Source organism: Patagioenas fasciata, chromosome 3 (genome assembly GCF_037038585.1).
Source record: "Patagioenas fasciata isolate bPatFas1 chromosome 3, bPatFas1.hap1, whole genome shotgun sequence".
NCBI lineage: Eukaryota > Metazoa > Chordata > Aves > Columbiformes > Columbidae > Patagioenas > Patagioenas fasciata.
In genome coordinates, this window is record NC_092522.1 from 97692303 (window position 1) to 97707672 (window position 15370).

Consider the following 15370-nt stretch of genomic DNA (forward strand, 5'->3'; position numbering starts at 1 on the left):
TCTAAAAAAACCTGAGCCCACCCTGCGGCTCCCTATGGAAATAAAATTTTCTGGTTTTACAGAGGGTAACTATTATTCTTAAGAGGATATCATACTAACTTGAATTAGAAGTAAAAATAGCATGGAGGCCATTACAGCAGCACACTGGTACACAGTCTAGGAGAACCCCAGAAGTGCTTCTTCAGTGTTAGTAAGACAAACGTTTTTGGTGACAGCTGCAATATTTGTAACGTGATGCCTCTCTTCACTTTCAGTCAGTCTTTCTTCTTTCCTCAGTGTGTTTATATTTCATGTAAGGTCCAACTCAGCTTGAGTTTTGGCAAGTTTTATTTCATCTTTGTGCTTTCTACTTCCAACACATATCATTCTTTGCTGTGTCTTTGTGTGTGTACGTTTGTGTCTGTTCTTCATTATTCCCAGCACCCTCTTCCAGCTGGTGATTGCCAGACATTTCTGCCACTTTAATTATGGAAATTTCACACCTCCCATCTTTGATATTTTCAGTTCTTTAAATTATTCATTTAATTCTAGGCTTTTTTCCTTCCAAAAGATAAAACCTTCATTGAAGATATAGCTTTGTTTGTCTAGGCTCTGTTTAAGTTATGATGATTCCTATTTGCTCCTTCCAGAGTTAACCTGGGTGACAAGTGTTTCTACAGTGTCCTTGACATTTATTAAACTAAAATATAAGATATCATCATATTTTGTAGTCTGAATGTGTAGATGGTAAAAAAAAAAAAAAAAAAAAAATTGCCGAGGAATGGAGATTCTATCAGTATTGAAAACATTTGGTCTCCTGTTATGCATGCTAAGTTGGTCTCCTGGTCTCCTAGTTGTGTGATTTCCCTTAGAACCTACTTCTCTAATGTTAGTGATCCCTCTGCATTCATTTTCAGTACTGGGATCTTCCATTCTCATTGATCTTCTATGTACAAGTTTCCATTATTTCAGTAGCAATAAATTGACTTTGTGTGTCTTGGCAGCTTTGACATTTTACTGAGTTGTTTCATTTCTTTTCCCAACTGCAAGCAATGTAGCAGAGGCAGTTTTTATAGAAAACTGTAGTCAACAGAGGCCATTCCTGGTCCCTGGCAAATAAGCCCTTCAGTGCTTTTCACTTAATGGCTTCACTCTAAACTACGTATCTGAATGTACCTATTGGGCATGCAGTGAATAGCTGAGGCTGAAAAATAGTCAAATAATGCATTTGCCAAGCCAGCAGGAAATGCACTCTGCTCTAAAGGTAGAAGCCGAGTAAGATGTTGTAATAGAAAGAAAGTGTCGGTATTAAGAGAGGAACATAGCAATCACATTGTAAATTTGTGATTTTTGGTGTGCATCACAGAAACAAAAAAGGAACAAAGGAACTTGCAGCTATTATATCTGAAACCACTGGAAATTTAATTCACATTTTGTGCTCTTTCATTTAAATGAAATGAGATATAGAAATGAAAGAAGAGGAGGCAACATTTTAAAAAATGGAACTTTGAGGAGAATTAGCATAAAATCATTAATTTCCTATTTTATTAGTATTAATGATACATTTTTTTAAGGCAAAAAGGGGCAAAGATGAGTAACTGTGTCAGTCCCTGTCACTCTCTTCTCTGGCTTAAACCTCCTTCTTATTTGCTTACTTAGCTTCTACCTACTTTCCTGTCCTGGTGTTTGCTGAATTCTGAGAATTATATATAAAACTACTGAAAGCTGCTTTCTCTGTATATAAAAGTAAACATAGAATAAACGTTCTCTGATTGTGTCGCTGTCTCGTTATAAAGATTCTCATCCCAGGTTACAGAACGTTGGTTTACAGATTATTGTTCACAGCACAGGAAGAAGAGTGTGGAAAAAGAGGTGGAAAAATTAAAACAAAATACATTTCTAGAATGTAGTCCAAACTCAACTCAAGTTAATTATAAGATGAAATGTTAATATAAACCTGAAGTGGTAGAAATATCCTGCATTTTCACGTGATCTTACATTGTTTGCCATTTGTGATCTCATGTGTACTCAATACCTGAAAAACAAGGCTATCAATTTTGCCTTGTAATCAGTTTGTGAAAACTCTTTGTTCATGCTGCAAACCTGATGTCTGTTTTGTGGTAGCTTTGTTGCGTACAGCAGAATACTTTTGAAATTTTTACTGGGTTTAGAAGAGAGGGATTTGAATGAATCAGATCTGTTTATTTAAAAGAGTTTCCTGGTTAACAGCATAAATGAGTGCATAATAAGCCCATTTGTGTGTGTGTGCACACAAACGTGTGTATGTATTTATATATGAATGTTTGTTCCTCTTGGTTCTTGAAGTTCTAATACCTGAATGAGATCTTGTGACATTATATCATTCTATAATCAGTATGTGAAAAGTCCTCTACTGACATGACAGAACTTCCCTGCTGAAGAATCCCTGATATCTTCAGGCGTCCTTTGATTTGTAGTTTTTACAAGGAATATTTGTAGAGCTTTTGCAGAGAAGGACCTCGAGGTCCTGGTGGACATCAAGTTGAACATAAGCCAGCAATGTGCCCTTGCAGCAAAGAAGGCTAATGGCATCCTGGCCTGCATTAGCAGGAGTGCTGCTGGCACATCAAAGCCCTGGTGAGGCCACACCTGGAGAGCTGTGTCCAGTACTGGGCTCCCCAGTAGAAGAGAGACGTGGACATTCTGGAGAGAGCCCAGCAAAGGGCCACTAAGATGACTAAGGAACTAGAGTATCTCTCCTGTGAGGAAAGGCTGACAGCCCAGAGAAGAGAGAGTTCAGGCTCATCAATGTATACCAATACCTGAAAGGAGTGTTCAAAGCAGATGGATCCGGGCTCTGTTCAGTGATGCCCGGTGATAGGACTAGAGGCAACCCGCACAGCTTGAAACACAAGAGGTGCCATCTGAATGTCAGGAAACACTTTTTCGCTGTGAGGGTGACTGAGCACTGACACAGGTTGCCCAGAGATGTTGTGGAGTCTCCATCCATGAAGATATTCAAAAGCCATCTGATGCAGGGCAACACTCCCTGGGACAACATGACCTCCAGAGACCCTTTCCAACCTCAATCATTCTGTGATTCTGTGAAATACCACAAGCTACATGATCTGTTATTGTTCTCTTTCCTGGCATCCTGTATTGGTTGCTACTGGAGATAAAGGATAAAAGTTCAGTGCCTGATAAAGATGGTTGTTTACTCTCATATGTCTATTTCTAGGAGAAAGTTTTGGGAAAAAAGTTATTTTTCATTATCAGATGTACTCTGTTGTAGTAGAAGCCTCAATAGATGCAGAACTGTGAGAGAGAGGGCTCAGAGACACCTGAGTACCAGGTCTCTGTACTGTTAATTATTACACTTATAGTGTCTGTGAAGCCTGAATAGAAAACTAAATGTTGTGAGCTCAGTAGGGTGTTTATTGCATTAAGACCTTTTTTTTTTTTTTTTTTTTTTTTAATACAGCATTCTAAAGCCCTTTAATAGCCTTGAAAATTTTGTGACAGTTGGACAGTTGCTAGAGAAAGAATACAAATGTGTAATGGGAGCAAGTAAGGAAGTGGTTTAGCATCTGCCATGTTTGTTTTCAGGTTTGTTTTTGTTTTTAAGTGAAGAACTTACTTCATACTTCCAGTTTTTAGATTGTTTGATTTCTCCTCTATAGTATCTAATGCATAATATTTGTTCATGTTAATCTTACCTTTTTGTCTACTCTGGCTTTCCTGGGGACTATCAATTACAAATAAAATTTGTAAATTCTGTAGACAAGGACTCTTAAGAGCACGGAACTTAGGGCGAGTATAAGAATCGCAGGACTAGGTGTGTTTTTTGACAAGTATATGGATAGTATATGAGTCAAGCTGGGGGGAGATAGAATTGACAGCTAGAACAAAAGGAAATGTGCCACATAAACCAACATCTGACTCTGTCTATGAGCAGGCAGTACAGAGACAGTTCACAGCTCTGTGGAAACACATATTGTTCTAAGTCTCTCAGAACTGTGATTCTCAAACTGGAAATTCAAGCTGAAAAAAAAACATAATTAGGTAACTGAATCCAACTGCTTACATCATTCCTTTGCTAAAGGGTTGTTTTTTTTTTTTCCTCAGGAGAGATGACAAAAGAGGTCATGGGTCCATTTCTCAGTTGTGCCAGATCAAACTGCCATTAATCTCAGTCTATGCTAATATGATGAATTATAGTTATATTTTCCTATTCTGTTACATTTGTTACAGGGACAGTAACATCTTGCTGAAAGACAATGCGGACAACAGCATATAGTAACCTATCAGTTTTCTGATCAAAAATTGGTAAAGGTTTTAAATTTTTAGTTATTCATAGGGTTTATTGTTTACATAACACAAAAATTTGTCTTGTCTTACCATAGTAAGAGAATGCGTTAAATGCATTTTGGAAGTGCATGGATTCATTACCTTCTTCACACATCCTCATTAAAGTTTTTATGTGATCTGTCTACTGTAGATACACTTCTGATCACCTACATATATGCAGCTAACATTTTGGTGACCTTGGAATGCATGTGTCCTCCTAAACACCTTGTTATGTGTCGGGCAGCTCTACTTGTTACCGTGTTCCTAACACTGCAAACCGCCGTAATGCTAGTTCTCACCTGGTCCTCATAGCTTGTATATGCCACACTGCAGACCTGGGAAGTGAAAACATTTGCTGAAAGGAATAGTGTGCCAGCTGACATATTTGTTACATCTTGTGTGAGGAATACTGTGTTACCTTGAATCCACTTTTGTCTTAAAAGAGACTAAGCTAGGGGTGGGGGGCAAGTATTGACAATATACAAAACCAGACAATCCAGTTGCAGGTGTTTATAAAAGATGTACAGGCATGATATAAGAAAACACAAAATCATAAAAATGTATGAAGAAATTTTCTTCTTGTCCCTTCTTCAGCTGAGAATCTTCAGCTTTCATAGAACACTGTCAAAATGAACCCCTTCTGAGTACATATACCTCAGGTTACATTTACCAAAGAAAAGTCTATTTTGTTGGAACATTTTAGGTTTTATAGCCATTTTTCCCTTCTGAAGGCCTCCAGATATTCCAGATAAATACAATCAATGTCCCTGAAACATACGTATTTCCTCTTTATGCCAGAGATAGCCTGATCATCATATGAGTATTAATTCCTTTGATATGCATATGTCTTTGTTTTAGATAAGGTGTTACCTTGTCCAGTTCAGACAGATGGACAACCATTTGCTTCAGCCCTTCCCTTTTTTGTAACACAACATTTATGATTCAGTAAGAAGTGTTTCACACTGATTTTTAATTTAGGTACCTTAATATATTTTGAGTTGAAACTGACCGATGAGGATCATCAAATCCATCAGTAGATAAACACATATACTTGATAGAAACATCTATTGTGTCAAAGGTTTCCAAGTCTGAGCTACTGGTTATTGACTGTACAAGAACCAGAACTACAGAAGTTGACTGGCTTAGACTGATAAGTAGTTGATGGTGAGGGACTCCAAACGCTTTTCCTCTAATGTGCTATAATACTGTATTATATCAGCACAGCACAGTGTTGAATATGTTTAACTTCAACATCACTCTGAAAAGGGGAAGTTCAAGGAGATCAGTTGATTTACACAGTTGATTGAGTCTGTACTAGATAAGAAACGTAAGTCTGTTTTCCAAATTTCACTCTACATGTTCTGGTCATCTCAGGCCAATATATTTTCTGTCTTATTCATGGGTAAGGTATTGTACCACATTAATAAGAGAGAATTAAAACCCATAAATTACAGTAGTTGAACTAAGAATTGGAATAACACACACAGTAAGTAAATCACGTGTTATGCTTATAAGCATAAACACTGAAATTGTTCGCAAAAAGGCCAGATATTCCTGGTCATAAAACTTAGAAAGGTCCTTCCTTACTTCAAAGTCTTCATATCACTTCTGAAATGCAACATTGAAATTGCTTAACTGCAAGCCAAGAACAAGTTTAAAATATAAGAATCCTGGCCAAGGACGAACTTTCATAAAAATGGTAAGGGAATTTCTCAGTACCCTTGAATCTTTCAGACTTACTGATTTTAATTAATCCTTTGTGGCTTAATGAACCATTCTCAGCCAGAACACACTGGCAGAATCATGGGAAACTGACAGTGGGACATGGGAATTTGCAGTCAAGTTTTACACTGTCAGTCAATTTAGATGAGGTAATAATACAAGAGGAATGTGAATGTCTGTTATACTGGGTTAACTCACTCTGACAGAGTCTGGGATCAGGCAGATGACCAGTCTGGTTTTCACTGTACACTACAGCAATCCAGGAGATGTTTTACCAGTACTGGTCTGCTCACAGATGCAATGTGAAAGCATAGTTTCAGTTCCTTGCCCTACAGCACAGGAGACTGGTTACTTGGGCCATATTGTTTATATTTAAAATATTTCACTTTGAAAAGTTTCTCAATCTTTTGAAGAGAGTTCTACAAATCAGACTCCACAATTAGACATATTTCACAGGAATCACAAAGATTACTGAACAGTGTATCATGGTACACTGTAATATGTATGGTGAGAATTTTTAATATCTATAAAATTTATCTTGAGTGGAGACAAATGAGGAAAGATTGCACTATGCTTTTTCTTTCTTTTGAGTTAATTGAATTTATTTTTAATAAATGCCCAGGTCATAAGACAAAACCTCATTATATTATTTATGAATCTGTAGTGAAATGGCAGTATGCAAGCTCTATTCAGTAGGAACTCAATTCTAGGTTAATTCTACATAACAGCAGCTCTGATTTGAACTAGTCAGTAAGGGATGTTAATAAATAGTTTGACATATATGTGTGAACTTTTCCAACCAGGTAAGTATCTGTACTCATTTTTGTCAAGTATAAAGGGCATTTAAAGAGCATGGTTACTATATGTCAAACATATCTGCATAGTTTCTGAATAGTGAATTGTATTAAATTAAATTTCTGGTGTTTCTATGACCCTGACATTTTCAGGCAATTTAAGTATTACAGTTCGACAGCATATTAATGTACTTTTGTAACTGGAAGGAATCCCAACTACGTGTGAAGTCTGTATTTTAATACTCCGCTAATCACAAACAAAAATCTATTTTTAAAACTGGCAGAATAAAGGCTGCTTGCTTTTGATTATTGGTATCAATAGTCCTTATTCCTAAATATGTCTAAGAAAACATTTGTTTTTTCTATAGACAGCATAGTACTCCAAAGGCAAGTAATTGTTTGACCAAAGTGTTTATGATGTAGTTATGATTACAGAACAAATAGGTTAGTATTTTAACATTACTGTAGAGGAATGCATTGTATTCAAAATATACACATATCAATGTAGGAGAAATTATTATGAGCCAAATCACTATGTTTGTTTTAGGGGTAAGGAAACCATGTTTTTAAAATATACACAGACAACAGTGCTTGGGGGAATATGCAGTTAAATGTTTATTCCCAAACCAAGTGATTAATTTGCTGTTCAGTTTGCAAAATAGATCATAGGTTACCATAGTGATTTTTTGCTGTATCAACCCGACATTCAGTCTTGAATGAACTTACCTAGGCACAGTAGCTGTCATAAATGTTAAAGCTATATCATACCTGACCTTTGCATTTATTGGTTCCTTTTGTTTTTTGTTGGTTTTTTGGTTTGTTTTACAATACCAAGAATTACGGCTTTTGTTGAAAAACATACATGATGTGAATGGAACAATCAAAATTAAGCTTTAGTGAAACTTCAGAAGAGGAAAAAGGAGAAAACTAGCAGAGTTCTAACAAGTTGATTTATGTGGCCAACATTAAAACACTGTTCAGTTTTTCACTTTTTTAGCCAATATTATGGGTCCTATGTAATTTCTGAGTCAGACTTTTGTAACTGTTTCTGTCTGTGTTCATATTAGAAAGGCAACAGATCCTGCATCCTCTTAATTTGAAAATTGCTTTAATTACTATTCATAAAAGGCAAGGGAAAAAAATAACAAGTATCTCTTATAAAAAGTAAAATGTAAAACTTAATAGAACAATACATTTTCAAAGATTACCTGGTATAATTTGTCATAATGGCAACAAAAGCAGACTGCTGACTATAACACATGGCAAGCCATCACACTATTTACTTGCCAAAGTGATTCATACAGGAATGATATGGAAGAGACACAGTCTTCTGTTGTCCATAATCCATATCAATAGTCTATGTCAGCCATCGTGGTATATCAAATGATATTGTTCTTTTAATATCGAAAGTGTAACTTTGAGAAGCAGAGTGTTCACACCCAGTCCTTGAGTGAGAGTTTTGTTTCTTTCTAAGTTCTAGAGATCCTTGGTGCAATCCTCTAAAACTTGTTTGCTACACAGAGCCGACCTTCCTTGTTCCAGCAGCTGAACTTTACTGACTTCAAATGCCACCTTAATCATAACTTTCTACATTGTTGTTTTGTAGTAATATATCCATTGTAAAGTCTTAACTTCCCTTAAGCCTTTGCTGCTGAAGAAATAAACAATGAACTTTCATTATTTGCTTTAAGCCCTTCCCATGGGTTGGAAGGCTGGTTCATTTTGTTTACTGTGCATGGCATTGCTCAGTGTGTTACTTTTCAGTGCAGCTGAACAGTGTGGAGCAAAGGACTTCACCTTGCTCCAGCCGAGTCGCCCTTGAGCCGCAAATCTCTCTGCTGGGAGGGAGAGACCTCTCCTTTCCCAAGGGAGCTGGGAGCAGCTTATGGCCGCCCCAGCCTGGGGAAGTCCTGAGAGGAACAGGGTGATTTCTTAAAGCTTGAAGGTGGCTCTCAGCTGTCTTGTAGTAGGTGATGGCAAAAATCATCCTAAAGCAGAGTTCCACAGCTTAATTTCAAGTTGTGTGAAAAATATGCCCTTTAGCTTGCTTTCATCTTTGCACCCTTTTATGTAATATCATGTCCTTTAGATCCTGTATTGTGAGAAACTGTGAAAGCTTTCTTCATCTGTGCACCATTCTGTTCTAACTCTCCTTGACACTCTCTGTTCAGGAACTCTCATATATATCATCATCCTTATATACTTTATAGTTTTTACATACTGTTAAATTTTTGCATATTATGAACTCCTCAGAATTTTGGTTTGCTACCCTGAGTAACACAGGAAAGAATGAGCCACTGAAGGGCATAGACCCTAAGGGGATTTCTAGGGCCTCTCCATATTGAGCAAGCTCACTATTAATTCCCAGTTTTTCTGCTTCTATTCTAACTGTTCTCGTCATTTATTGAAGCCCTTCCTTGTTATCCCAGGGTGACCGAGTTACTTCAGAATCTTTTAACACAAAAACACATTAAAAGCCTTTTGGAAATCAAACGCTATGTGCCAAGAAATCCTTATTCACGTAATCAGCGTTCCTCCTGAGAGTTACAATTTTCGTTTTCAGAAACCATCTCAACTATTCTCCAGTACATTATGTTCATCTATGTATCTGTTAATTCTTTTCTTTAATGTAGTTCTAAGTGGTTTGTCTGGGATGGAACTGCGACTTAATGATCCACAGTTTGAGGTGTGCACTTGTATACCCTAGTCTTGTCCCCTTTTCTTGAATCATAAAGGCAATAAAAAACCCCAAACCAATCAAAACCCAAAACAAACAAACAAAACCAAAAAATCCCTAAAACCATTCCTGTGGTTTGGGTATCATTTTAAGTAGATGGCTACAGTAATTTCCTTTAGGACTTCTGGGTAAAACACTGTTTGGGTTTTTGTTTTGTTTTTGTTTGTTTGTTCGTGGGTTTTTTCTTGTTGTTTTTTCCTATTGTTTGCTTTGTCCACTTATTTTAAACTTTTCTAGTTTGAGATCTCTGATGTACACCTACTAAGAAGGGGTTCTGGCACAGAAACCCCCTAGAGCTCCTCTACATTAAATTTTGGGGAGTTCATTTACATTTCCTGCTAGAGTCTTATGTCTTTGAACCTTTTATACTTGACGGTCTGTTGGCCCTACAGACTTTCTGACAGGCTTACTGCTCCTGTTGGATTTTAAAAAGCACTTACTGCTCACCATTACGCTTTTAGCAAATTGTTCCTCAAGATCTTTATTTTTCTTTACCTCCCCTGCTTTATGGGATTTTTACCAACAACATTTATATAACTTCATATTTTCAATCATTTGGACATGACTTCAACATTTAAAGGGTGTCTTTTGGCCATTAGAAGTATTTTGTACCTTCCTATTTAAACATTCCAGTTTTCAGCAGTCTCTAAAGCCTTTTTTTTCCTAGTATTTTATTTACATTTTATGAGAACCTCTGATCCCTCATTTCAAGTATTCATCTGCAGGTGCTTTACCCTTTGAGATATTCCTTTGAATGTCATTTTTTAAAGTCCCTTTGTTTTTATGTAGTATGCCTGTATGAAATGACAACCTCAATGACTTTTTTTTGTATCTAAACCTGATTTCATGATCAGTGTTGGGAACGGGTCCACTGCAGTGTTAAACACTAAGCCAACACTTGCTTCTCCTTCTATGGGTTATGACCAGCATCCATTTAGTGCCTCATGTCATACCCTTTTCCAATGTTACTGTGCGTTCTTCCTGAGTAGTCTCCCAAGGCACCATTCAAAATTGTCAATGATTTTCATCTTCTGGGAAAGTCCTAGCAGTACTTTTTTTCCCATTTCAGCATGCAAGTTATTATATTTATTACATAAACCATGGATTCTTACCTGTTGTGTGGCTGCAAGGATGGGTACACATGATGTGGTGTGACCAGAACCCTGTCCCAGTCCAGTGGTCCAGTTTATAAAAGACTCGCAACATTTTGGGTTGTTTATATATTATAACACCTCTCAACATATTGTGTCAGTATATTTGTTTAGATGGCAGGATATGCATAACAATTTATTGTTCTGTTTTTTGAGTGCCCCTACTGTGATTTGCATTTTTAGCGTGTCTTTAGGCATCTTTGAAACATGATTAACTGTACTATGTAGGAAAGTAGTAAACTTAAAAGCAGACTTTTCAAGGTTTCCTTGTTTGCCATTTCCCATTACCTCTGTTCATCTATAGAAATTACCTGATTAAAGGTCAAGAAGTCCACTTTTTGCTGGTGTCTCACTATACCTGTGGTGCTGTCTGTATGTCCAAAAGTCAGTATGACTTATCTTGCTGTAATTCCTTTTCACTTTTTTTTTTTAAATAGAATTTCATTAGAAAAAAAATTGAGACCAGGAGGGTTCTTCAGGAGTAGGGTTAAATTATGTTACAAATCTTCTGCAGAAACTTCATGATTTTTAAAACCGATCACAACAACAAGCAAAACAACCATGTGCATTTTCTCCTTTGTAGGTACCTGGACCTGTCTACAATTTCACTGGCTGTATACAAGTTGTAGAAATCAATAATGTGGGACCTTTCAACTTCTCCAATGCTGTGGGAAGAAATAATGTTGACAATTGCAGGTAAACTACCCTCTCTGCCTTTTCAAATCTGAAGAAACTGGTTGTGATGATTTTGCTTTCTTCCTTATATAAGGTGACCATTTTAGACAATTTCTGCAATGGTTGCAGAAAAAAAAAAGAATATTACATAGATGGATATTGTGTTTTCTTTTCTGCTTCTGAAGCCTTTCCTTTATGTAAGATGCTTTTTGCGTAGTAGTTCAATTAAGTTTGACAGTTTATTAAGAGTGAGTTTTCAACCCATGAATGCTGAAACACAGTGAAGTAAGCAAGATAATCTGCAACAAAATGTAGGAGTGGGAAGCAGGGTGATGTGCTGATTGTGTTTCTGCTCATGGTTTGGGGATTTCCATTAATCTTGTAACAAATACTGATGATTTGCTGCTACGCTTAATATACATGAGACTGAAAAATGCTGGAAAGCATTGTTTCTGAATACATAAAAAACTCTACTTGGTTTCATTTTTTGCATATTTACATTCCTGTTGACCATGCATTGGCTGAAATAAAAGGCTATAGAGAGACAAGGGTGCAGATCAGGATTCTATTCTGGCATATAGAAGTTTGAACAAGGATAAGTGGAAAACAACAGAAAGTAGAGGTGAATTGCATTTGTAGATCATGAAGTATTCCGGAACAGAGTATGATTTTACTCACAAGACATATGTCCTATTTCCCTGGAGAATTTTGCATGAGCCTTTTTACATGTGGCTTTAGTTTTTAATTTACTTTGATTTTTTATTTTACTTTATATTTACTTTTACTTTACATTTTACTTTAATTTTTGTGAGTGTGAATCCTATACAAAATACAGAACCTTGGCCTCTTTTGTGGCAAACCTCAACTAGAAAGAAGTGTTGGTTCCTCTCTTGCCTTTCTACACAGTTTTTTTCCGAGCTAGAACTGTGGCTCCTCCAAAACGTGGGCACACACTCTTGTCTTTGGAACTATGCTTCTGTGATGAATAGAAATTCATGGAGATGGAAGCAAGCAAGGAAGCTACTTCAGACCTTTAATTCAGGTATTAATTTAGGAAAAACAAATATTGACTTCAAGGGCTATTTATAATTAGAAATTAGATAATCATTTGGGAAAAAAAAAAAAATATATATATATATAAACCATCTCAAGTGTGTCCTGTGCTTACTACATTAGGAAATTGGTCTCCATTTTGCACAGGCGTTAGAGCTTTGGCGTCCCAAATCCTGGTGCAAGGCGTAGCTCTGGTTTTTATATTAGATTAAAGAGGTATAACTTTAAAATCAGGACTTGTTATCATCTTTCATGTTTTCTTTCATTCTCCAAAATAATACTTTCTCTCAGGTGTCTACATCCTTGGGCTTTTTTTGACAGCATTCTTTATTCAGTTTTTTCCTATTGAATAGTTTATATAATCATTCATTTAAGAACCAAGAGCCTTCAAGACCCAGAAGATGAAGGAGATCTGCTTTGTCCAGTCTCTCTGTATAATGTAGAAAGGGATGAAGATAGGAAAATTCACCTTTGTTCATTTTATAAAGTGTTTAATTTAAAATCATCTATTACACTATCATCTATGGCATTATATGCCAAGATTTATTGCATTTTGTACTGATCCTGATATTTCCCTTCATAATTAGTTAATTAACATACAAATATGGCTGATATGGTACAGTATAGATATTAAAGATTGCTCATTTGATTCAGAGCTCAGTGATATTGGGCCTCCTCAATATTTTATCCTGGACAATATGTGTTCCTTTCCCCCTGCTTGTTCCAGAATGCTGCAGATGAGCTTAACAGTGTCCAGCCCTATGCAGTCCACACAGAGCTGGCTCCATGCTGTTCAAATCACAGCTATTCCTGTCTGTGAAAAGCTGGAAAACACAACTGAAATTAGTCTGAATTTCACTTGTGGCATTGTTGTTCCGTAGGAGTGAACTGCGGGGAAGCCTGGCAAGAGTGCTCCTTACTCATTCCCTGCCCTGTGACACATGAATTTCATACCGGCCCACACATGGCAGCTTGCATCATCCTTTGTTAATCACTTGAGGTATAACCCACATTCATTCTGACCATCATCAATCCTCACATAAAATTTCTGCTTTCCAAAAAGTGTCTAGGAAGCCCAGCTGCCACTCTGGTTTTTTTGCAAGACAGGATTCTTGGAAGAGACATTTGTTTTCAGAAGAGAAAGTGCTTGAAGAAAGTACTTAAATAGGGCAATAATGGATTATATATGCTGCAAATCCGAGTAACTGCAGAATTCTAGAAAGCCTGGTGTATTTACGTTGGGTTTGCAGAATTCATATGGTTCTATTGATGTAATATTGCTACATATGGAGCTGCCTGACAGTAAGAGAGCACTCTACAACATGCTTGACAAAGCAATCCAGTTTCTTCCTGTAAGAACACCCTTGTATTTATAATTCAGTGGCACAAAGTATTTCTGTTCTTGCTGTTGTAATTTTTCCTTAATTGGCCTTCTACCTATTGTCACCTCGTTTTACATTTTTGATCCTTTTGAATGATCCTGCTTTTGCATATTTAGCCATACCCTAGTTGTTGGAACAATAAAGGACTCAGCACTCCGATTCAATGTGAATCACGCAAAAGCCATTTATTACAGAAACAAGTCTCCTTATATACGCAACTATTCTCTAATCACGAATCCACGCTCCAAGCATGGATTCGCTAAATGAGTATCATGGGCAGTCCACACGCTGGAGCCCCACCGATGATAGGTCCGACGACTCACGCCATGCTGAGGCCCTGTTAATGAAGAAACGCCCCTCTTTCTCACAGCAGATTCTGTTCTCAGCTTCTCGAAGTGGCCTTGAGATTCCTTTGGGCCTGACTAATTCAACAACATATCTCCTTCTAACGAAACTCCTTCACACCTAGTGACATTCAGTTACCCTGCCAGGGTTTTTATTTCCTTGTGCCCTAGCAGTATGGATTACTTCATTATTGTGGCATTGAAGGTCAGCCAAGGGGAGGCACACAGAAACTTCTTAAAGTGTATGGGCTTGTGAGTAAACTTTAAGGTGATGAATTTTTAAAAGGTTTGGAATTTACTCAAATGTGCTCTGCCATTTTTAACTGGGTCTATTTGAATTTTAAAATACCAAAAGTATGAGCTAATATGTGCAAGGAATATAGAGAGCTGTCAAAAACAAATTTTACACACAGTTCATTAACATTTTCAAAACTATTGTCATCCCTACTTCAGGACAAGTCAGCACCTTTCATAGGATATTATATACTCCACATTGCTTATCTCGGACATCAGTGCAATTTAGGTTACTGTTTAAAAATTCTTGAGAATTAAGAAATGTAAAAAATGAAGCCATAACGTTAATTACACAGGCACACATACCTGACTATCTGTTGTCTAAAACACCCTAAATATATAGTACAAGAATGCTGTTCGTTCCTTTAGTATTCATATTTTGTAATGCAAATATCATACACTGTAAAGGAGGTAGAATTATTCTAACTTGGTAGAAGAAAATGGGAGGTGGGGGCAACATGGAAATTGCCTTTTGTGTAATTTTGAAAGCAGGTACTAAATTCTACTTAAATTCAAGGGGATGGTTGGTAAAGGCAGCAATGGACCATTGGATAAGATTTAAGACATTAAAACCCTGATCGTTCTGAAAGATGCAGGATTTCTGTGCATGCTCAGAAGCACTGAGGTTTCAAGCATGACGCTTTAACTCAGCTAATCTCTAAGGTCATGGCCCAGATCTTCTGCTAATCACATACACCACTGTTTAATCCTGGCGTTCATAGATACGCTGCAACTCATGATACTGAGTATTGCACTGAGAGCTCATCAGAGCTTCCTTCCATAAAATGTAACCGAAGTGGAATAGGACATGGCAGAATAATGTAATGGGAAGGAGAATGAATTTAAGCATGAGTCTCTGAGAGTGGATTTGCAGCTGTAAAAATCCTCTGAGCTATGCAGCTTTTGCTTCCAG

General features: G+C 37.0%; 1 protein-coding gene across 1 annotated transcript in view; it reads left to right on the forward strand.

The window, feature by feature from the left end:
* The window catches only part of EYS (eyes shut homolog), an 870143-nt gene that overhangs the window by 629673 nt on the left and 225100 nt on the right, over positions 1-15370 (forward strand). The window contains exon 38 of the mRNA XM_065834576.2: positions 11293-11405. Within this exon, the coding sequence (XP_065690648.2) occupies positions 11293-11405 (113 nt within the window). The remainder of the gene's footprint in view (positions 1-11292; positions 11406-15370) is intronic.